Source organism: Orbicella franksi, chromosome 12 (assembly GCF_964199315.1).
Source record: "Orbicella franksi chromosome 12, jaOrbFran1.1, whole genome shotgun sequence".
In the NCBI taxonomy this organism is placed as follows: Eukaryota; Metazoa; Cnidaria; class Anthozoa; order Scleractinia; family Merulinidae; genus Orbicella; species Orbicella franksi.
In genome coordinates, this window is record NC_138156.1 from 24513873 (window position 1) to 24537401 (window position 23529).

The following is a 23529-nucleotide window of genomic DNA, read 5'->3' on the forward strand; positions in this document are numbered from 1 at the left end:
TCAGATGTTTCTTTGTTTCTTGCTTGTAATAATAATTTACATGTAAATCTTTCTCAAAACTCTACACCTGTGTGGCTGTGACAAATGGGTCTCAGCAATAAGGATCAGACAAGTTAATTTTTAAGTCAAATGTTGTGTACGTATTCCTATAAGGCTTAACAAACTATAATTTTTGAAAAAAAAAAGTTTTCCATAGATCACCTACCACTATTAAAGGACTTTTCTAGTTAGGGTCATAACCAACTGAGAAATACATTCACACATAATTTACATATTCTAAAACACACCCACAGGTGAAAATAAACTCATTATTTCTACCATTATTTCACAGTTGAAGAAACCATAGATCAATCTAGAAATTAGTTTAGTCTTGAACAAAATTAACAAACTACACATTTTACAGAAAGCAAGAGAACTCCTGTAAAGTAAGTCGGAAAGTTACACGAGAGACACTCATCTGAGATCAAGCCACAACGTAAAATTCTTTTATAGTTCTGAACTTAGTAACTACGAAAAATGTACTAGGAGTCAATTAGTTTCCGATAAGTCTTGTTCTCGTGACTCCTGTCCACTGGCTTCTTTCCCTTGTATAGTTCACTTGCATTACAAAATTTGGCAATACTAGAGAGATGAATAACAATACCATGAAGTGAACCGAATGTTACAGACTTACTAACCCTGCGAGCAGAGTCTCCTTCGATCTTGATCGAACGAGACTCTGCTCGCAGCCGGTACAGACTTACTCTATGTTGACTCTATTTATCCAACGTAATTCGACTCGCAGTGAAGTCGTGAACTCCATCACGGATACAAACGCGAAAAGCGAATAGTTGTATAACAACGTAAGTAAGAATAGCTGCTTGGTTTCTTCTACGGAAAATGTGTCAAAGTTACACGAAAACTGTAATTCGATTCCACTGACAGAATTGAGATTAAAACGACAGTAACCTCTGAAGTGAAACCACTGTCGAGGTGAAACCACCATTGCATTGCCTTCATTCTGTAGTCTCGTACTGAAGTCTGCTAAAGCAAAGTGAAACGAAGATGACATAAAAAGGACTCTCGTAATAATAATTCTCCACAAAGAAAGTGTTCATTCTACCTCGCACGTCGCTGATCCATAAATCGCCGTGGTCTTTGTAGCGAGGTAGTGGTTAAGCTATCATCTATTCCTTGGCCTGTGATCTTGGAATGAGACGCTTTGCACGAAATCCTCGTATGTGGCTTTCTTTTCGCTACGTGCTACACTCCAGGAGGAACAAGCAGTTTCCAATTCCACTGTAGCATATGAGAATAACAGCAGCAATGAAAACTATCGTACAAATTGTACAAGGGCGTCTTTCTAAGAAAAAGCTCGCCAAATACAGTGTCATGAACATGGAATGGTTGTGCAATAAAAACAAGTTCGCCGGGCGTGGAATCAGCAGAAGAGGCAACAGCCACTGTAAGCAATACATTGTTCAATATTGGCGTCCACGAGATCACTTTAGAGGCTTTTTTGAGTGTCAAAATCCAGTTAAGACTCGACAGAAAACGAAACGTGTTAGCCAAGTATCAACTCTCGAACCCTTGGGTTGGTGCCCAGGTTTCCCCGGTAAAGAAGAAGCCTCACGGTGACGGTGACTTCGTCACCATCAAAGGAAAATAGGTGCGTTATGCGTACACGCGAAAGCATAGTAACTGTTGACTTCGGGGTAAAGATGCCCTGATTTTGAAATATTCAAACAGAGACCGAGCGGGTGAATCAGTTTTTTCTTCAAGGAGCAAAGTTCTGGGGTACTTTCCATTTTGTGGAAAATTTCAGAAATTTGAGTTCATTGGAAGTAAATGGTAGATGGTTTTTCAGTTTGCCTTAGTGGAAGATTCCTGAAAAAATTGAACTGAGTGATTAGAAAGAGGTAAAGAGAAGAACAGTTTTTACTTCAAATTTTCCAGTGCAGTGAACTGAAAAAGGATTTTCCATTTACATCCGGCCCAGGTTGTTCGAAAGGTGAATAAGGTTATCCATTATCCAGCAGATAGCATGGTTTGAGTTGTTAACACTTATCCACTGGTTAGCGATTTATCCAGTGAATATGGTAGTGTTATCTAGCCTTTGAACAAAAATAATTTTTGACTAAATAGAGAGTACCCCTAGATTGTGTTCCTGTCCATCTGTAGATTGGAAAAATTAGATAATATTATTCAACATTTTTCAACATCCTTTTATTAACAATGAATTTAGTGATAAATATTTGCACATAGATTAGATTCTGGTACTTCCTAATCTGAACAGCCCCATAATATTATGATACTGGCATACAGGTTTTTTTTTACTGCCATGAGGCTGTCTCCAGCAGAAAAAGGGCCTAGTATTCATGTGCTACCAGAAAGAAGAAAGGTTTCAACCTAGGCTTGTGTTTAATCTCTTTACATAAAATCATCTTCATCTGACACATTGTCCTGAATAGAGAAAAACACAGTAATTCTTGTGAGTTTTGATAACAACCACTTACTGATCACTAATATGATTAGTAAATTACCATTCTTTTAAATTTTGCATTCATAGCAATATTACCATAAATCCTCTAAACAGGTTCTGTAGGTTTGTAATTTTGTAATACATGATTGGTTTTTAGCTTAGTTCATAATTTGATTGTAAAGTTGCACATATGTTGTTTCTGCTCTTTTAATAAAGACTATAATCCCCCTAGGGGTTGTTAATTTCACTCACATAATTTTGGTATGTTTGTCTTTTTTCCCATGTTGTAGAGGGAAATTACATCAGATTCCACAGGAAAGAACAGTCAGTAAATAGAATTATTCTATTTAAATATTATTGTTCAGTGTACCTTGTTGGACATCATATTTTGTGAGACCATTAATGAGTCATAGCTCCTGAAAAAATAAAATGAATATTATCAACTTATGTAGTAAATTGCTCATACATGACACTTATTTGTACATCAGCAAACATATTTTGAGTTAAATAATCCAGTACTATCTTACTCTCAGTATCATGGATTTTCAAAACTTAATATAAAAATAAAAATAAAAAATAACTTTAATATAAACACAGCTTCCATTCTCACCTCAGTGCAGCTTCCTCTTTCCTTTTCTTTTCTTCCTCTTTTTCTCTTTGTTTCTGGTTACATATAAAAGAATAAAAAACAGTAAAACTAATGTTTGTCAATAAGATACTACTGACACTCTCCAGCAACATCAGCCAAAGCTAAGAATGATCCTAATCAAATGTTCACCCAATTTAATTACAAATGTGTTATTCCAGAAATATATCCATACCCCTCCCAAGGAGGCAGGGATTTCATTAAAATTCACTACAAATATGGTAACTGTAACTTACATGCATAATTTTTTGGGCCTTTTTTATTTTTATTTTATAATTTTCGTTTTCAATATTTTGGGGGCGTTTTTAATAAAACAATAATTCCACTCGTGCTTGTTGGATATATGAGATGGTAATAGCCGAATTGGCAGTACATGCCTCGTTGGCTATCTGTTACCTCATATTCAATGGACACTCATGGAATAATTATTGTTACTTAAAACGATCCTAAAGTCTCTGGCACTCCCCACTAAGGTGTTTAACCTGTAGTGGACAAATTACTTGAAATTTATTACTGTCAGCAAAAAAAGCCTTAGTGCATAATAATTTATTGAGCAAACATACCTGCTCTCTTAATTTCTTTTTGTTTCCTTCTCTTTCCAGTCGATCCCTCTCTTCTCTTAGCTCTCTTAAGTTTACAACCTTTTCTTCTTTAGTCTTGTTCAGTCTGTTAACTATCTCACTGATTTTCTTTTCAACTTGAATGGTTCGTACCTTCAAAGTTACAGACTAAAGTTAAGAGTAACAAGAAAGTGAATAAAGACACTGATAATTTAGTAAAGATAAGTTACCTCTTTGTTACTGTGAAAACCCACTTGGCCAACCTCCATGTCACTGGTCTTTTTTAAGTTTTCCCAAAGGGTGTATACGACAGCAATATTGTTAGTCTTGCAACCTAAAATATATTAATTTAATAAAATTACTGTTTGAACATAAGTGGCTTTCAGCACTTCCATGAGAAAGACATCAATGGCCAGGGGATAGGGGGAAGAGAGACCCTGGGAACAATTAAGGTTGATGTTTACCTTGAATGCTATTAGCTTTTACTAGCTGAGCACAATCTGTTAACACTGCCATGGGAATGTCATCCAGTGTTTCACCCTATTGGAATTAAAACAGAAAATCACTAACACATTTGAAGAATGAAAAGATAGACATCCCCACATGCCAGGCTTATATCAACAATAGCTTTCATTTGGCATGAATGTCTGCAGACATTATCGTGAACACTTCTCTGAGAGTGTAGCTCGAGGAACAGAGAGATTTGAGGAACGGATAATGTCCAAGGACAAATATCCTCGGAAGAAAATTTTCTCTCCAAATCATAGCTGTTGTGTTTATTATCCCTCAAATATTTTTTGCAACATGCACAGTTTTGAAAAAAAAGTCATGTGACATGTTTAGACCAATCAGGTATGAGCAAAAATATTTGATGGTATATAATTCTTGGTATAACACTTTCACAGTACATCCGGTATCTTACCTTTCGTAATCTAAGATAAACATGAGCTGATGACATTTTGTCAACATGAAACCTACAAAATAAATTACACATTGTGTGGCTCAACGGCAAAACAAGAAAATTCACTTGTAAAACAAGCAAAACAAAAGAGAACCTAAGATGGTTAAAAGTGGCCCTGTATTCTGTAGTTTAGCCGATGAGCTGTATTAATTAAAATTCTTACCAAACATCTTCTGGGAAGCCCCATTTAATTAAATCTTCATCTGTATGGAGACAAAATATTTCTTTCGCTTAATAGTATAGAAACGAGTGATATGGCCTTTAAAATGGCCGGAATGTTTGATCGATCGAGACTGATGATAAAAAGTTTCAACAATAAAAAATTAACTCACTTTCGTGTTTATCTGCTCCCATGAAAATAATGGATGGTGGCGAGACAACTGGTGAAAAAAACAAACAGCAATTAAATATAGTTTTGCTTTCCCCAGAAACCAGTTACAACACATAATTCGACTCACCATTGCTTTCAAAATATAAAACCATGATGGATGGTGTCTGCCTTCAACAAGGCGTCCAAGTTCCAAATAACAACCGTGACAATCTGGGGACTACTAGTCCCAGTCCTTTCGCAATACGAGTTCTATCAGTTGCTATGGGAACAAACAACGCCAGCTGTAAAGAGTACTATGGTTACTGTGTAAACTCATTTAGTCCACGTCTTCCTTGCGGAAAGAGTCTTTGCCTGAAATTTTATTGAAAAGGAACATATATGGCTTTGACGGATCCTAAGATTCCTCCACGCTTTGCAGTGTCAGATTGGCACACTTCAAACACGATTATAAGGACAAACGCAGAACGCCAAAGAGATTCTTCGCACCGTGTTCGACAAGAAAGCCGCTTTCTGAGAAACGAGACAGACAACCACACTCGCTGGACCCAACACGACAGCAACACAAAGCTTGAAAAGAGAATACATGACATTGACAACTGGAAGAGGGATTTAGAGAGATGTCTCGCCGAAACAGATGCCGAGATTGCTTTATTGCAGCAGGAAAAAGAACGAACAGAACGCGCCCTGGAAGCAAAGAAAGTTCCGCTTGATATCACCTTCGAATGTCTTATGTTAAGAGAAAATCGACAAAGCATCGATCTTGTACGAGATGAAGTCGAAGCCCAGCTTCACAAGGTTAAAAAACCTTTTTCTAACAGATGTTTTTCTCGAGTGAATTAGACATAAACATGTTTACATGAAGTAATCAATTAAAAGTTCCTGGTGAAACCCCCCAACAATTCTAGAAAATAAACCTGATAAAATGATATAAGGTCATATAAAACTTCTGGAAAGGGGAAGGGAAAACAAGTTATTATACGATTTAGCATGCATGGTTGTGCTGAGATATATTTCGTATTTCATTGATATTGCAGTGTAATCTCAATTAGTATAAGCATATTATACAGTGTTTTCAATAAGCTTATGTATAAATTTAATGTAAAATTCATGTTTTGTGTTACAGGAGGTGGAAGTGATTGAAGGAGCTAAAGCTCTTCTTCAGCAGAAAGTTGACGAAGCCTCTGAACAATTATGGTGAGTTTAAGAAAGTCTAGAATTTCATTCATTTAAATTATAATAATTATTAGTGAATTTACTTATTAAGTAAAAAATCCCTGTACAAAACTGAGGCAGCTATCATGGAGGTCTGAGGGAAAAAAAGGATCACTCGGAATAATACTGGAAAGCAAAGAAACTCCACAAATGAAAAATATACTTCACTTCACAATTCACTTTTAGCCATGACCCCCTGGGGGTATTAAGCCGATGATTAAGTGAAAAATATCCAGGTAACAAGAATTCTGAATGTTTCTCTCATTTCAGTCTCTTGCAAGAGGCTCGCCATCAACTACACCTTGATATAACAGACAAGCACACTACCCTGGAGCTTGATGCTGAATGTTATCGCCTGAACAACAACTCAGCTAACATTGGCTTTCAAGTAAATCCCACACGCACCGTGAAGGGAAGTGTAACTCCTGAGACTTGGGATTCCTTTTCAAACTACAACAAGCTACGTGCCGAGGCAGAGATGAAAGCATCCAAGCATCTCAGGGAGGCAATTTTTGCCACCTTAAAGCAGACAGCTAATGATCTTGAAGCTCAGAGGCAAGCCACAGAGTATTCCTTCCGCAAAAGAATTCACGAGACCAATCAGGCTAGGTCAGAGCTGGAGTGGCAGCAGAAAAATGTAAATATTGATCATTATATTATTATGCATGTCAATATGTCCTTTCCAAAATCTTTCTAACCCAAAAAAGTCCTCAGATCCCAAATTTCAAATGCAAAAAAGATAAGAGAGACAACCACAATGGTTTCATAGAAACTAATCTCTTTGTTACAAAAATTGTACAAGGTGTGTAGGACCCTACACCAGCCATCATCAAACTTCTGGACATGTCAAAACTCAATGGTTAATCACTTAATCTCTTTTCTCTTAGACCATGGAGGAAATCTCAACGTTAGAAAATGACATTAAGGGAATCAAGGAGGCAATTGATGCTAAGAATGCACCAATGATGGTAAGTTACTGTTGCAGTTTTTCAGGGTTTTCTTTGCTCGCTTTCAGTAGCCTAACTTCACAAATATCAATAAGTTTTTCTCCATGACGAATGGTTGGGGTCATTGTTTTTATATGGTTTTGAATGTTCTTTTTTTTCTGGATCTGCAATGATTTTACTGTGTTTACCGGAAATGCATGCCCAGTTGCAGGATCAGACTCCAAATGGTCCAGATACCTAATGCAATACATTGTTTCATTCAAACTTTTGTTGCCGTTGATTTCCAGGTTGTACAAACACGTCTGGAAAACAGAACATACCGACCCAATGTTGAACTGTGCCGTGACCAGCCTCAGTATCAGATGTGCCATGAAGTGGCTGAAATCAGCGGCTCCATCAGGGCACTGAATGAGAAGCTCCGAGAAGCAGAAAATGCACTGCAGGCTTTGAGAAGCAACCTGGAGAGGATCAATGAGGACCTTGCAATCAAGAACAACTCACTGGCATTGGAGAATAGAAGCATGGAAGTGCGGCAGAAGATGAAGGAAGTCCCACATAGCATGATGAATACAGGAACAGTGTTCAACACCATTCAACATTCATCTCGTGTTCCTACCATGGAGAATGCTCCCTTTACAGAGGTGCAGGGTACCCGTTCTCCCATGCCCGTGACCTCTCCTCGTGCGGCTAACACCACCTACACACCACCTTTGAGCGGCAGGAGGGTGCAATCACCACTTGTTGACTAGTAAAAGTTTTTATAAACAGAAGAAAAGTTTGTTATAGAAGTGTTGAAATGGTGATTTTATGCAAGAATTTGTGAACTACTTTGGCATAGAGATGGACTCTTCAAACCAGGAAAACTTCCAAGAATGATCACTTGTAAACTGTTTTTTTTTATTGTTCTAGTTGTCAATACTTAATACCAATTATAATTGCACATACCAAAATGTTTTTTTTTTCCTTTTCATTTTAGACCAATACAAAATATGTCTTCTCAACAGCTTTCAACTATAATTTTCACAAAATGACTTTTTCAAAAAACATGGTTAATTTATGCATGTACAGTTAACGCCATTTTAATGTAAATATTTTGGAATTATTCAAATCAGCTGCTAATAAAACAATCTTCATGATACTCCTAATGTGTGAACTCAGTTTGATTCTTGTTATGGGAATAAATCCCACAGTGAAATCAAATATTTATTAATACTGGTTCTAGATAATCATATCATTCTCATAACAATACTTGTTTCTTGTTATCAATAGTTTATACGGTCAACTCCATCCTATTTCTCACACACACAAAACTGACTATTAAAAGATTATGTCATAACCTGCATAGCAGTCAGTTGCTCTCCAAGTACAAAGGACGTGTCAAAGCTCTGTGCAACAGGGCAAACAGTGTTAGACAGACAAGAGGAATAGAAGATTGAAATACAAAAAGATACTGATTACTACAATCAATATATTGGACAACACAGGCATTAATATTACATAACTGAAAGATAACGAAGATTTTATTATAAATGTACCGCAAGTTACAATGTCAGGGTCTTGGAAACTTGGTTACTGTAGAATTCTGTATATATATCCAGTGACTAAAAAACTGCCCCACTATACCAGCATTTTTATTACTGTTAAAAAAGAGGCTGGTCTGTAAAAAATAAATAACCAAAATCTGCCCTACAGCCTTGTTTCCAGCCTAATTTCCCAGGTCTCTCTTCTTCATACCTCAAGGAGGCAGGATGAAGAAAAACCCTTGACTAGCTAAAATATAATACTGTCAAAAAAAGTGAACATCTACGGCTACTATTTACACGAAGGAGTCTTAATTCACCAAACAATATTACAGCACAAAATTGGTTTTGATTCAAATCATTGTACTTTATCACACTAAGAATAATGTGTGGTCATGTTACAGACGTTACATGTCCATTGTAATTCCATCCACACATGATAAGTAGTTTCCTTGAGCTAACTTTCATCCTGTCTTCCAAGCCTTATTTAGACTATAAAAATGTGTTCATGTCATCTTTCTGGTATCCGATCTTCACAAAAGGAAAAGAGAAATCTTATGTACAGCTTACTGGACAAAACATGCTAACCAAAACATTTTGAAAGCCCAGCTAAGATGATCAAACAGGCAAATTTCTCAAGCCCTTAGTTTTAAAAAATACAAATTAATTTCATAACACAGCTAGTACAACCACACAACCAAGTTCAGTGTATGTAAACATGCACCATTATCCAATAGTGCATGTTGATAACAGGAGCAAGTCACCGTGCCAAAATTATTGTTTATCACATGGTGATGTTGCAATAGATGTTGTTTTAGATTTTTTTGGAGTGAGTTTTGATATACATTTCCACCGGCAATGTTATTAAATGGTTCATGCTTTTAGCTATGCACTGCTGAGTTATGATGAACTTGCCAAGAGCAACTCTTGAGTGCTCTCCGAACTCCTTGCTATAAATGACTGTTAATTACTAGTCAGTAATAGTGAAAAAGCAAAACATATTGCATTGTCAAATATCACTGACTAAAATATTCTTCAGCCTACAAAAGGGATTTACCTTTATATTATCATATAATATTTTTCTTTCTCATAAGCATTTAAGCCATGCCAAATCCTAGAGTGACACAACTTTCTGGTAACAACTTATTTGTGATCAGAATATAGTAATCTGAGATTATTTGACTACATACCAACTCTAAATTCCTTTTATTAGTTTATTTACAGTTATTTACAACTGAATCTTATTTACATTGTCAGGCAATATAACATAACCTCTACTGTAAGCCTAATAAACTAAATACACTGAGAATATTTTAAAAGTGTTCTTGTCATGTTATTAGACAACTTTACAATATTATTATTATTAGCTTTTGCTCTTATCAGAAAATAAAGCGCTTTCCATCTTTTAAAAAATATTTAGCTAGTTTGTTAGCTAGCATATAATTTTTCATTTATTACTGCACCTTTCAATAACATGCGTACTATTAAATTCAAAGCTCAACTGACAAATGCGTTTTTCACTACCGTCAATCAAATGTTCAGCAGCTCCTCCCAGCTTCCGATTACTGCCAAGCATGCCGTAATCAAATCGTTGAGCACAGTCCAGACAATGAAACAGTGCTCAGCAGTAGTGGGAAGCTTGGAGGAGCCGCCGAACATTTGATTGATGGTAGCGAAAAACAATTTTGTCGGTTGAGCTTTGAATTTTATAGCATGCATGTTATTGAGAGGCGCAGTAATAATGATAATTTTTGATATTAATAGATTATCTTCTCACATCCATGGCACTGTTTTTAAACTATCATGTTATCACATTTGTTTCTGGACTGACACTGGCAGCACCATTTTTCATATTGCAGCATCGGATCACCAGCTCTCCAAACACAGCCATGAAAAGTACAGATGATACTTTAAAAAAAAAAAACAAAAACAAAAGAGTACATTTTGAGTTAATTGCCTAGGGTTGATTTCAATTCTGATGAAATCAAAGAAAGTTAAAACATCTTGAAAACAACAGTGTTGGCAAACTTACAAAAGGCAATCCACCATTGCCAATTTGTCGGGAAGGACTGCATAACTGAAATCAATAATATATTTTATAATTATATCAATTAACAAAATTAACAACTGAAGACATGAAAGATCATTGCAGTTATACACACAACTTAAGCAGTTGTGAGATTGAGGCCTGAAAAAAATTCAGGCCTGAACGGGCTTCAAACCCATGACCTCTGCGATACCGGTGCAGTGCTCTACCAACTGAGCTATCAAGCCAACTGGGAGCTGGTCACTGTTTAAGAGCACTGTACCGGTATTGCAGAGGTCATGGGTTTGAATCCCATTCAAGCCTGACTTTTTTTTCAGGCTTTAATCTCACAACTGCTTAAGTTGTGTGTATAACTGCAATGATCTATCATGTCTTCATATCTTTCTCCGCAGTTCAAATATATGATCTTTTCACACATATTCACTTGTAAAATTAACAACTAATAAGGAAATGCCAGTTTGAGTGGGATGATCAACAATTTCCAGATCAAGATCAGTCTCTGAAGGGTTCCCTGGCTGAAACCCGAAGTATATTGCGGTTCCATAGTCTTTTCCTGACCCTTGGTCAGAGAGGCTAGCCACTAATCATAATATTAGTTTTTTTGGAGGTTACACGTACCAAAAGGCAGTAGTGGAAGACTTTTGTATGTAGCAATACTCTAATTCTGTATTTTACGGCTGACTCCTTGGGTTGGCAAGATCAATCAAATCCTGCACTATGATTGGCTACCTGAGCAGCCAACATGGGGCTATCTTGACTGCTCAGGACTACCCACTGTGTCCCGCAAGGAAAATTTCCCTGAAAGCCATATAATAAATCCTTTACTGACCAGGCTTGTTCCGGTCAAGATTGCTGGACATTGGCTTCATTCTTTTTTACCTGTTTATGGATCAAGATGGAGTTGAGGTCCACAAACTCACAAAAAAAGGACTTGGCCGATATCCAGCCATCTTGACCAAACAAGCTTTCCAGGAGTGTCAGAAATTTGAAGCCATTCCACGTGAACAGAAATCAATCCCAAACCCGTCAGATACACAGTAGAGATATAATAAATATCTTACTATCCGCATTTTCTCAGTCCATACTGTAAGTTACGGATCCTCATTTTCCCCCTTCAATTTATGGCCCACGTGCTTCATGCTTTGGCCATAAATCAATGGGGAAAAAACTCAGTCTATAACTTACAGTAAGGCCCTCGAACTTGGTTAGTAAGAGGTATATCTAAATTTTAAACATTCTTACCAGCACAGGACAGTAAAAGATGAACAAATCCTATTGTTATGGCATAATCCCAGACTCTTTTTCTCAAAAAGATTATAAAAATTGCTGTAGTGATGATGTATGTCAGCAACAGAGAAACGAGGGTTACTGAAAGCAAATACAAGACCTTCATGAATGTAACATTACATGTACAATATCTTATAAAGTCACTTCTGAGTTTCAATTTCTGTTACAGAATACTGGGAGGAGAACCCTGTTGTGCGCACTAATAGACCTTATCGCAGTTTTTGACGCCATCTTGACGGGTAGGCAAAGCAGTCAGAAATTACAGTGTTTGTATGGGAATCCGATGGCAAATAACTTTTTCCAAAATTGAATTTTACGCAATTTGTGAATCAAAATGTTAAAATACTAGGTAGAAGATCGTATTCACCAAGTTTGAAGGATGTAGCCTGGCTAGAAGATGCTTAGTTAATTTTTCTAATTTTCCATACATTTGTCTGCAATTTTTTTCCCAGCCAAATTTTAAGGCACGAACTTGAAACATGATCACTATCCTGCTCTTTCAACACACGATTGAATATTTTTCCACTTACCTAAATTCTGATTGTCATCTATACTGCAACAGTTTTTGAAATCGAAGGGTGTCTTGCCATCAAAATCACTGATTCTATTCATTCACAAACAAATATTGTTAGACATCTGAACCTCCCCATAGAAATCATGCTGCTTTATAACTGAGGAATCAGTCTATAAACTATTATAGCGATTGCCATAGAGCCTAAATATTGACATACGATGTTTAAAGAAAACATACAGACTTTACTCTGCTGACTTTGATGATAAACTTAACATAGCAACTGCCAAAATCACACCAGACATAAATAAGATTGACTTACTTGAAAGCACCACTTAGTACTGCCGCTGTCATGTAGTAAACAAGGAAAAATAACGGAAGGGCGATGGCAAGATTGCAGCAAATAACCTGAAAATATCATAAAAAGGCCCCGTCAATAAACTGGATCTTCAACATTAATAGTTTTATAGTTGTATTCTGTGTCTTACCCGCGTATCGTCCGCCATGTTTACGTTGCCTCACTTGCAGGACAGATGGCGCAAAGCATTGTGGTAGGGTATTGTCTTGCCGCCAACTTTTAAAGGGGCGGTGCTATATTTTCCCCAACAAAAAGATGAAAGAGAGTGAAGAGGCTCTCAATGGGGGGGAGGGGGGGGGTGACTTTCACGGCTAATGGTTCATATTAATTTTTGCCTTTTTTAGGGCCAACGGTTAATTCATTTCCCTTACGGTTAACAGAAATCTTAGAAATTAAGAGGGAATCCTCCAGAAGTTCAAGTAACTAGTGGACAAAAACCAAGAGAACAAAAACTTAGTACTTTTTAGTACCAAGATTATTTACAAACCATTTACTATATTATTTACGTTGTATCGCAATCAAAGTTTTTGTCCACTAAAAGTTGAAATTGCTCGATTTCCTATCGGATTAAGTCTTAACTAGCAATGTTTTAAACTGAGTTGAAATTTAAGAAAGTTAAAAAATTAGCTTGATTACCGTAAAACGTATTTAAGACCATTTCGGGATGGAAAAAGTTATTATTATAAGAAACGTCTCCTGGCTTTTCCCTATACTACAAAACTACAAAAAAACAAAACAAGACCCAAAAAGGGATTTGCAAGAGTTCTTGGGACTTTCACTTTCATGGCTAAAATTTTTTTACAGTAAACATCTTTTACAGCCAAGTGGTGAAAATTTCCAATCTCAGTACGCATAACGGCTACATTTTTGGCCTGTTTTACATGAAACAACAGCAGGAGCCTTAGTAACACAAAATGAAAGAGGGGCTAGCTTTAGGAAGACATAGGATAATGTGTTACGACGTCATTTTGGGTCTGCAGATCAATGCTTACCTTGTGCCTCTGTTTCAAAACGAGTCCGTGCAAAACCTTTCATATGAAAATGAGAGCTTGCATTGTTAGAATTGTAGAATTATCATATTATTATTGTACGTATTTCTGTTTTTAGTGTAAACTCGACCCCACAAGCAAACCTATTGCTTTAAACTAAATCGTGTGTAAATAAGGGTTGTTGTTGTTGTTGTTACAGGAAAATGAACCTGTAGGCGGAGCACATTTTCATATGAAAGGTTTTTCGCTAAGACTCGTTTTGACACTGAGGCACAAGGCAACTTGGAAATGTCTCTCTGTCGAGGCTTCCTTTGTAAACGCTATCGAGATAAAGGAGACTGAGAAGAGAATAAATTCCTGCAACTGGGACTTCTGACTTCTGCGGAGGAGACAAGGAAACATTTCTGCGTGATACTTTTACATGAAAGCGATCGACCGTTACATTCTGTGTCGCTGTTTGCGTATAATTTTTTGCAAAACCGAAGTGCTTTTATAACTTTTACTGGCTCCTTCAATGTGAAAAAGTCAATTAGGGATCTTTAGTTGTGAAGAAAGGTTTGAAACTGGTACCCTACATGTTGTATTTTAAGTGATGCTCTCTGAACTTAATTCTTCTGTTCGATTTTGTATGATAAATAGAATGTTGACGATGAAAATTAACATCCAATCTCTTTTATTTCACGCTATTTGGAGTTTAATTTATTCCCGAAGTTGTCAAGCTAAAAGCCAAGAACTTGACGCTGTCGCTTTCAAATTCCATGTCATGAAATTTTTAGTGATCCACGAGCCAGAAATTAAATTATAGAGTAAAATTTTCACTCTATATTTCTCTTTGTTATTTTTAAAGTGACATAGTTGTAGTTTAAATTTTGATACTCGACTACTACGCTGAAATTCATTTTGAGTTCTGTTGATATTTTGATTTGTAGTAACCATTTAACTTAGCACATCATCGTGGAGGGTTGCTCTGGTTATTTTTATCGTATTCACGGTGATTCTGGTTGGAATTTTGGTTATCAACACAAAGGAATCGCACGAAACTTGCACATTCATTTGCACACCCATTGGAAACATTAAAATTAAGATCCGGTTAGGAAATCATTAAATTTAGCATGCAAACGTACAAAAAAAAAAATTTTGCCAGGACGTGCGTAAAAAATTGTTCCAAGTTGTGCAAATGGTGACGTAATTCAGAGTGCTGGTACTCATTCAATACATTTTACAAACGGGCGGCTTACTGAACTGATCTCCCGCCGCAACGGTATGGAGATAAGTAGTACGTTGGATAAAATCACTCGATTAGCCAATCACAAACAAGATAAGCAATGTTGGCTCGCAGTGACGCACTGCCGCCTTGAAAGTTCGATTTGGTTAACTTGGCCTTTTGCACGTCTGGTCAGTTATGTAGTTTAGAGTGAATTTCTTTCAAGTCTGGCGTGAAGCACGCGCGTTTTTCCCCACGTTTCGCTGTACAGTTAATATGGAGCCTTTGTTGGGCGGAACGTAAGTGAAATGATAGGAGTTGTGATAATTCTCCAGCTCAGTTTTATTGCCGGTTCTCTTTCGGCGAGGACCGGTCTTCGGTTCTCAAAAGACCCAACGGCCTTTGCTGTTTTCAAGGGATGGAACGCCAAAACAAACGGAAATTTAACATTTCATTTCAAGACGGATAACAAAAATGGTTTCCTAGTTTACGAAGACGACAAAGGACAGTGCCAATACATTTATTTGTCTTTGGCGGACGGGCGGCTTAGATTGCGCCTTAAAATGGGTAACTGCGATGAAACGCAAACACTACTCGTCGGTCATAATCTGGCGGACGGAAACTGGCACAAAGTAACTGTCCAACGAAATTACAAGTCAACAACAATTACAGTGGACAGTTGGACTAACAGTACGGAATACAAAGGAACAGGCAGACAGACTCTTGGAGTTCAAAGCGATTTGTTTGTTGGTGGAATTCCGTGGTATAAGCCATTCAATGATCTCTCCTTTCCAGCTATTAAATACGAAAGCATACATTTTAACAGGTAAGACGGCGTGAGTTTCCACTTTTAAGCGAAGGCTAGTTAGTGTTAATTTTTCTTTGTTTTTCCGTAAGCTTTGATTTTCCTCTTGATGTGTGGTACGTGCACCTGTGAATGAAATGATTTGACCATTTTTATTCACAGTAATGCTGTTGTGATGAATACACAGGCCCATGATTAAGATAAATAAGATGAATTAATGGCTGCACGGCGAATTGCAGCTGCTTCAGAACATTCCGAAACTGCGAACATAGTGAAATCAATTATTTTACAGTTCTTGTGTTTTTTTTTTTTAGGTTCATTGTAAGACAAAAGATCGAGATTTTATTAACACTAATAACCTCGTTTAAAAGTCGCTACAGATCGCTTTAATCCCATGCGCCATGAACTCAATCGAGGGCTTCGTTTCTTTGCTTTTGAAGCAGGACTTACCATTTTACTCGTAAGAAAGGAATTAATAAATTCATTCCGCAGAAAAATACACATAAATAATTTATTTTTGGAACTGAAATCCAGCCTCTCTGATGAATAATACATTACCCTTGCGTGGAATTTCATTGCTGAACAAAGTTGGCCAACCAACGCACATTTTATACTAATAACATTTTCACGGGTTGTGTTTTAGTTTTGATGGCTGTATAAGTGGAATAATGCACAGCAATGGAGTAAGACCTTTGAGAGAAGCCCAGCTGCAAAACACTTCAGGGACATCGGAGGGCTGTTTGGATCCTTGCTCGCAAACAGATAAATGTGAGAACGGTGGAATTTGTCGTGATAGTGTAAGCAGTGTATGGTGTGACTGTAACGGAACCAGATTTGAAGGAGTCAATTGTACTGACGGTAGGTACGGCCAGCATGTACTTCAAGTCTTACGAGAGGAAGAATTTCTCTCAGGAAAACCAGTTTTCAACAAAGTTTTTTCTACTTTTGTGGTGATGAAAATTATGTCCGTGTTAGAAGCTTAATAGTGGTACTACTTTATTCAACCCAATGCAACGTTCATGTTATACGTCAAACACGAAAGACCGTGTTTGACCACATTTTCAAACACCGAAAAGAGAGTTGTGAATACGACGCGTAGCGAAGTATTTTTGGCGATCTTCGGGGTAACTGGAAATGTTGTCAAACACGGTCTTTCGTATTTGATACGTCCTCACAATCGAAAATAAAACTAAGGAGAAAACGGAGAATTAACTTCCTAAAAATCTATGCTAATTGAGATCAGATCACGGTCTTGACTTCCTTTGTTTAAACTTGATGAATTATTGATGATTTGAAAATTTATAAACTCAGCGTTTGCGCAGTTCAAAATGTTTTGTTTAACGCAGTGTTAAAATGCTTTTCTTTTTTGTCTATTGGAAAATTCTGAAGATATACCCAAGTAAACGCCAAATACGAGTATTATATTGGAGTGTCTTTGTTATAACCAGAGACACGACCAGAGCTTCCACCAGTCGGAGCTTTTACGTCAAATAAAAGCTCAAGTGAACACAAGTAGCGTCAAATTGATTTTTCTGCTAGTGAATTTCTACTCGCTTTTCTCTAAGAAGATGATTAATATTACTCCAAATTACCGACTTAGGTTTTGAAGATCGAATTATTATCATTATAACTTCTAGACGCCGAATAAGAAAAATGTTACTTTGTTTGTAAGGAAAATGACAGATCTGTTATTAAATTCACGAGTATTTTTGATGACATAGCATTCAATACTTTCTGAAACAAAGCGCGATGTTCGTCTGTCTTGGTGGGTAACAGTTATACAGTTTATTGTTTCGTGAGCCGACGATAGCGCTTTCTGGATGCAAGTTATAAGTGATTTGACTTCTTGTTCGTTAGTCGTTGTTGGTCGGCAAGAAGCTTTTCGTTTTGAATAAAAAGAGGCGCTGTCACCGGCAGATGGTGAACCACAAACCACATGGCTGTCCATTCTCAATACAACAACAACAACAACTATCTTTATTTCGTGCCCAGAAAAATTTTACAATAAAAATAAATACATGCAATGTGAAAAAATAACCATGAAAAACAGAGCACAGCCACTTAGAAATAGTTAAGGCTAATCGAGCTAAGTGGCTGGGCCAAGCGGGAAAAAATATTGCAATAAAGTTACAGAATATAAAACAGGACACGATTCAATAGTGATCAGCAGCTAAGATCTCCTTACATTGTCATTCATATGTGGTGAGAATATTAAAAATCATCAACTACGGGATATTGTCTTTATGCACCTTTAAATTCTTAAAACCAACATTAAAAAAGAATGGACCTCAAATTGAGTTGCATGGTTTTCATTCAAACTGAAGAGTTCGTATACAAAACGTATACATACATGGTCGACAAAAACATCGCCGAAACAGGACGAAAAGAGAGGAAGGCCACATCAGCCTTAACCGGTTTTCATGCGGGTCCCCTATCTTGGTCGATTTGGAATTTGGAGATGTTGGTTTTTGTGGAGGAAGGAAAACCGGAGAACCCGGAGAAAAACGCTCGGAGCAAGGAGAGAACCAACAACAAACTCAACCCACATATGGTAAAAACCCGCGATAAAAACCCAAAATTTAAGAACCTGTTCGGCTAAAATTTCCCATGCTGTTAAGCACCCTTCACATAAAAACGTTCTAGGCTAAAATCTCAATACAGCTTCTTAATTTAAAAATGTGTTTTTCATCACATGCGATACAAAAAGTAACAAAAACAGTGTTATAAGGCATTTTTATAAAACCACAATACTGTAATATAAAGACCACATCCACGAGTACAAGCTGTTTTTTTTAAAACAGAAATTAAGAACCTGATTAAGAACCTAGGTAGCATAATCTCACAGTAAACACCATTTATAAAAGGACATACGAAAGGTTAACTTAAAAAACCTAGGTTCTTGTACGGGGGATTTTACTGAAAGGCAGCGGGCCGGAATTAAACCCGGTCCACATTGGTGGGAGGGGAGCGCTCTCACCACTGCGCCATCCCTCCCCATTGTAGTTGGTAATTTTCTCTTTTCTTATTAACTATTTTCATGACTAATGTATTGATGTTGTATGGAGAAATTAAACAGGATTTACATCTCAATCGTGCTAAGTCCTCTTTTCTTTATTTCCACAGAAACATCTTCAATTTGGCTGAACGGAAGTGGCTATATCGTTTTCCACGTGAACCCGGCGGAGGAAAATTTCTATTCAAACTACAGTTACGTTGCGTTTCACTTGAAGACAGAGAATTCGGGTGGTATTATATTCAGCCTTCAGTCACCATATGGAAATGACTATCTGCTGATCGAGATGACTGATGGCAAAATAAGAGTGGAATTAGATCTGGAAGAAGGTAATTAAGAAGTCTTTAAAAATTACGGAGCCTAGTCTACTGAGTACATGAATTCTCCCTTCCCCCTCTCTGGTGCACGAGGAGGTTAGTTTGAACAGGATGGGGAAAAGAAAGGAGCTTGTACTTATCTCTCTTTTTGTATCTTCTTTGGGTCGTGATGAATATCAAAAGCGATTTCTATCCTTTGAACAGTTACGCCCTTGGTCTTATCAAGAGTAGTTCCAATTGAGAAGAAACCAAAAAATTGCCATTTGTATTGGCCCAACTCAGACACTGATACAAATGTTTGTGAAAACGCTTTCCATCACGTGAATTGCTAATTAAAGGATGAATAACATCACCTAGGAATTATTTAGTATTCTCTTTATTATCCTCTTTAAAATAAATCTGAACGCAGGGGTTTCGCTCCAGGTCTCGGAGGAAAACCTTACATTTATGTGCTCTCATTATAGGTCAGCTGGTTTTGGCGGGAAAAGGAGTGAAAGTCAATGACAACAAGTGGCACTGGGTCGAGTTTAGCAGGCGGCGTCGTAAAGTCGCTTTAAAGATAGATCATCGTCCCCAGGCCGGTGGAGAGATGCCCGGGAAATCCTCTCAGCTTAACGTGGGCCTGGAGCCCAAAGTGTACTTGGCTGGGGGCCCAAGGAACGCTTTCAGAAAATCCGAATCGAAACAGAACTTTAGTGGATATCTACAAGAGTTTTACTTTAGGCACACGAAGGTCTTTGACAGCATCGTGCCTACGATTACGGATAGACGATTTGTAAAAGTTGGAATTGTGATTGATGGAACTATCATACTTGACGGCAGCGCTTCAGGGTGCTTCCCGGTCGGGGACGACGAGGATGAGGATTGCAGGGGTACAGCTACTAATGCCCCTTCAGGTATGACAAGAGGAGGGCCCTCAAAGTTCGATAAAGTTAATGATTGGTCTGATTAAAATTGAAGAAAAATTGGTTCTAAAAAGCCCGCGTTAATCGGTTGGTCACATTGTAATTCTGTCCTCGTATAAATGAAATTTTTGTCTTCGAAGGTTCACTAGACTATGGGTAGTTCCTCTTTTGCTTAGTCCGTTGGGAGTGACAAGAAAAAAAACCGCGAGAAAAATGGCCGCGCTTAATCATGAAGGCGAAATCTTGAGCGAGCGGTCTTTTTTTCCTCGCGGTTTTACGGTATTGCTCAACGGACTAAGCGAAAGAGGGACTACTCGTAGTCTAACACAAACTGAGTTATTATCCCACCGAAGCTGCGTTTTATGTTAGTGTACGTGAAGATGCGCTAAATTACATTCCCTTAATTGCAGCGGAGTAATTGGTTTGAACCCAGGAGTGTCAGTAGTCTGTATAGTGTGATTTTTCGGGTGAGGGTGGTTCTGAAAAGAATTGTTGTTGGTGACTGCACGACGTTTCGACAACCTGAGTGGAAGTCATCTTCAGAGTTAAGTGAACAGTGTTTGTCATTCGACTGATAACTTTAATGAAATTACACCCTTACGACCATTTACGTTTAGGTCGTTTACGCCTAAACTGTACCAGAAAGTCAGTAACAAAACCCAACCCTGTACCTCTCATGTTTCAAATGTTTAAAAATGCCTATTTAAAATCTATAATTTTTTCTTTGCTTTTTTAAAAGAAGGCGTGATGACGTCAGCAACTCGCCTCTCCACTGACCCAGGCCCCATGCCCACTGGAGTCCAGGCCCAGCGCTCATTACCGCAGGTGGTGCCATTTTGGATCATCTCCGTGTTGGTGGTTATAGCAGCCATTGCCATTCTAGTGACAATCTTTTTCTTGTACCGCTGGAACTCTCGCTACAGTGGCTCATTTAAACCTGAGTCTGCTTCATCCAGCTGCGGGAATTCGCCAAAACACAGCGCTCAGCCAACCGCGAAACCTCGCATTTATGTCTCAGCACACGATGAGAAAGTTTAAGGGTGCTCTCCAGTTTGAGTCAGTGTTATGTGCTGAGTGTTGCTAAACACCATGGAAACGAAAGAGGTGGCCCTTTGATCACTGAGCGAGATCCAAAACGGATTCCTTAATCACTACCTGATGGTCAGGAGAAAAAAGCTCTTTATAAAAGAGGAGTGTTTTCAAACAATGTAGACTGCATTTGCTTCCAGAGTGTGAATTGAACAGAGCAGCTTGTAATTATTTAAAGGCGTGCCGAGTGAGCTTTGCTAGGAGATTGTGTCGTGTGTGGTTCCAATACGGTTTCATTCTACGAGTCTTGAGTGTGACAGTTACATCAGCAACTATTCAAAATGATTCATATGCACCAGTAATGCAAGTACATAGCTCGTTGAACCGAGGAACACGTAAAACGTAAAGGAATCTAAATGATATAAAATAAACAATTATTGAGCGTTCCAATCAATAAGAGATTTGTTACGAAAGATTAAGTTGCTGGAGAAATTTCCAGAGATTTGACTACCACTCTTCGCCACTCAGGAAAAATATGCAATGACTGAACGATTGCGACATTTGTTAGTGATAAAGAGTGTGAGCATTGTTTGTTGTTGAAGTTTGGCAATGCTAGTGCATGACCTAAGTCAGTTTGAATTAAGATTAGCATAAACGGCAACAAAAAGGCATTGAATCGTCTTCTCCAAGCCTGGAATTCATATCGATCCAAATTTATGGCATGTTTGTACTTTGTATAAGGAGAAAATCACGGTATAACTCCAAAAGTTTAATTACCTAGGATGATATCTTATTATCATGATGAGAGCCAATGCCTGGTTCTTTGATGTCACGTGATTACATGAATTTAGTTCGCTTAGAGTTACGTCATCAGTATGGATGTGTCGGGTCGAATCTAAGACGCTCTATGATCTATTTGCTGCGCATTTGAAAGGAGAACGCTAACAGAAAAGCCAAAACAGCTGCGCCTCCTAAAAAGTTTGCTTTTATATTTAAGCTCCTAGCGCATGTTTTTCACTTGTAAATTAAATATTTAGCGAGATATGAACAAGCATTATTAGTATTAAATTTTTGCTTTGTACAAAAAAGAATTCAGGAAAATGAATCGAGGGTGAACGCTTAAAAAAAAAACATTATTATTATAATTGAACATTATTATGGACTGGGATTAAACAATAGCGGATAAATGTGCGACAACTATAACAGGCTCCATTTAGACAGCACAGCCAAAAGCATTGCAGAACGTTCAAGGAAGAATTGATCAGGTTGAAATGCTGTTAAACCGGACACTGACTACGCTTTGTTACCGTTCTGCGATGTGATTGCTTGTCACTGCTCGTTGTCTAACTGTTTCCATTTGCAGTAGTCGAACATAAAGGATACGATCGCTAGATAGTTTTAAAATGACATTTTTTTAATTTGATTCATTTTTAGAAATAAAACTAATAATGGCATTGTGTTCGTTTCCTTTATATCCTGAGATCCTGCGTTTGATAAGAAAAGCATAGCGCCTCTTTGGCTTGTTCAAATTTCAGCTAGGTTGTTAATTACTCTACAAATAACTTACGGAAACCGTGCGCGTAGAGGACCGGGCAGACTTTTGGTATTGGAAAGTAAAAATGCTTTAAGATAGACTTCTGTTGTTGCATTATTTTATGTGAATTCTACTAGCTTCACTGCGGCTTACAGACGGCCTGCGTCTGCCGCAAAGAGTTTTATTTGGATTAAACCGCCATACAAATTCTCTAGTTTTCCTTTTCGCACGTTAAGCCAGTAAAACTCTCCTGAAGTGCTAAATGACTCAGAATAATCTCATCTGGCCAATCACAGCAGAATCAGATATCATGATGAACCAATCAAAACTCAAAGCTAAACAAGCAGTGCGCGTCAGGCGAGGGAAACGCGGGAAAACTCTGTGCAGCTTGTTATCTTTGATTTTGGCTTTACTTCTGATTAGCTAAAATTGATGGTTAGAATATTGCATGGCTCCTTCTATTCAAATGGGAGGCGCGGTGGCTTCGTGGTTAGTGAGTTCGAACACGGCTCGAGCGGTCCTGGTTCGAGCCCTGCCGGGAACACTGTGTTGTATTCTTGTGCAAGACACTTTACTCTCACAGTGTCTCTCTCTACCCCAGGTGTATAAATGGGTACTGGCGAATTTAATACTTTGGGGTAACCCTGCGATGAACTAACATCCCATCTAGGGGGGAGTAGAAATACTCCTGGTCTCTTCATGCCACAGAAACCGGAGATAAGCGCCGGCCTCATGAGCCACCTGGCTCCTCTGCTGAGATTTTACCCTTACACAATCTTTTATCCAAAGACAGCGATTTGTTAATGTAAAACCAAAGCAAAAACGTAATCATTTTGTAGTAAATCAAAAACCGCTATGACTGGTTGGAAATCTTTGACAATTCACACTACGA

At 37.8% G+C, this 23529-nt stretch overlaps 4 protein-coding genes across 4 annotated transcripts; 2 read left to right on the forward strand and 2 right to left on the reverse strand.

Moving 5' to 3' along the window:
• Window positions 1-2170: 2170 nt before the first annotated feature.
• LOC145463714 (coiled-coil domain-containing protein 25-like) lies at window positions 2171-5157 on the reverse strand. Its single transcript, XM_081447497.1, has 10 exons — window positions 5087-5157; window positions 4961-5008; window positions 4792-4831; window positions 4590-4641; window positions 4132-4207; window positions 3898-4001; window positions 3671-3820; window positions 3072-3124; window positions 2832-2877; window positions 2171-2442 (listed from the first exon to the last, which is right to left on the reverse strand). The coding sequence occupies exons 1-10, from the start codon at window positions 5109-5111 to the stop codon at window positions 2410-2412; spliced, it is 627 nt and encodes a 208-aa protein (XP_081303623.1). The 5' UTR covers window positions 5112-5157; the 3' UTR covers window positions 2171-2409.
• Window positions 5158-5238: 81 nt separating this feature from the next.
• LOC145463678 (tektin-2-like) lies at window positions 5239-8518 on the forward strand. Its single transcript, XM_081447454.1, has 5 exons — window positions 5239-5754; window positions 6083-6153; window positions 6442-6808; window positions 7059-7139; window positions 7406-8518. The coding sequence occupies exons 1-5, from the start codon at window positions 5338-5340 to the stop codon at window positions 7865-7867; spliced, it is 1398 nt and encodes a 465-aa protein (XP_081303580.1). The 5' UTR covers window positions 5239-5337; the 3' UTR covers window positions 7868-8518.
• A 102-nt stretch (window positions 8519-8620) lies between these two features.
• On the reverse strand, window positions 8621-12999 carry LOC145463720 (putative transmembrane protein 244). The gene is made up of 6 exons (XM_081447504.1): window positions 12972-12999; window positions 12806-12891; window positions 12503-12576; window positions 11928-12053; window positions 10671-10715; window positions 8621-10546 (listed from the first exon to the last, which is right to left on the reverse strand). The coding sequence occupies exons 1-6, from the start codon at window positions 12987-12989 to the stop codon at window positions 10440-10442; spliced, it is 456 nt and encodes a 151-aa protein (XP_081303630.1). The 5' UTR covers window positions 12990-12999; the 3' UTR covers window positions 8621-10439.
• A 2304-nt stretch (window positions 13000-15303) lies between these two features.
• On the forward strand, window positions 15304-22481 carry LOC145463727 (neurexin-1b-like). The gene is made up of 5 exons (XM_081447513.1): window positions 15304-15860; window positions 16483-16697; window positions 18963-19181; window positions 19634-20065; window positions 20814-22481. Exons 1-5 carry the CDS (start codon window positions 15343-15345, stop codon window positions 21110-21112), a joined length of 1683 nt encoding a protein of 560 aa, XP_081303639.1. The 5' UTR covers window positions 15304-15342; the 3' UTR covers window positions 21113-22481.
• Window positions 22482-23529: the final 1048 nt, after the last annotated feature.

What these genes read in the sequence shown, in the direction of transcription:
- LOC145463720 (XM_081447504.1), bottom strand. An exon ending in GTACTAAGTGGTGCTTTCAA is followed by an intron (nt 12,577 to 12,805) that starts GTAAGTCAATCT and finishes GTGAATGAATAG; the next exon opens with AATCAGTGATTTTGATGGCA. An exon ending in AGATGACAATCAGAATTTAG is followed by an intron (nt 12,054 to 12,502) that starts GTAAGTGGAAAA and finishes ATTTGCTTTCAG; the next exon opens with TAACCCTCGTTTCTCTGTTG.
- LOC145463678 (XM_081447454.1), top strand. Translation starts at nt 5,338, where the DNA reads ATGGCTTTGACGGATCCTAAGATTCCTCCACGCTTTGCAGTGTCAGAT. An exon ending in GAAGCCTCTGAACAATTATG is followed by an intron (nt 6,154 to 6,441) that starts GTGAGTTTAAGA and finishes CTCTCATTTCAG; the next exon opens with TCTCTTGCAAGAGGCTCGCC. An exon ending in CTAAGAATGCACCAATGATG is followed by an intron (nt 7,140 to 7,405) that starts GTAAGTTACTGT and finishes GTTGATTTCCAG; the next exon opens with GTTGTACAAACACGTCTGGA.
- LOC145463714 (XM_081447497.1), bottom strand. Translation starts at nt 5,111, where the DNA reads ATGGTTTTATATTTTGAAAGCAATG. An exon ending in GGGAGCAGATAAACACGAAA is followed by an intron (nt 4,832 to 4,960) that starts GTGAGTTAATTT and finishes GTCTCCATACAG; the next exon opens with ATGAAGATTTAATTAAATGG. An exon ending in AAAATATGATGTCCAACAAG is followed by an intron (nt 2,443 to 2,831) that starts GTACACTGAACA and finishes TTCTCTATTCAG; the next exon opens with GACAATGTGTCAGATGAAGA.
- LOC145463727 (XM_081447513.1), top strand. Translation starts at nt 15,343, where the DNA reads ATGATAGGAGTTGTGATAATTCTCCAGCTCAGTTTTATTGCCGGTTCT. An exon ending in GAAAGCATACATTTTAACAG is followed by an intron (nt 15,861 to 16,482) that starts GTAAGACGGCGT and finishes GTTGTGTTTTAG; the next exon opens with TTTTGATGGCTGTATAAGTG. An exon ending in GGAATTAGATCTGGAAGAAG is followed by an intron (nt 19,182 to 19,633) that starts GTAATTAAGAAG and finishes CTCTCATTATAG; the next exon opens with GTCAGCTGGTTTTGGCGGGA.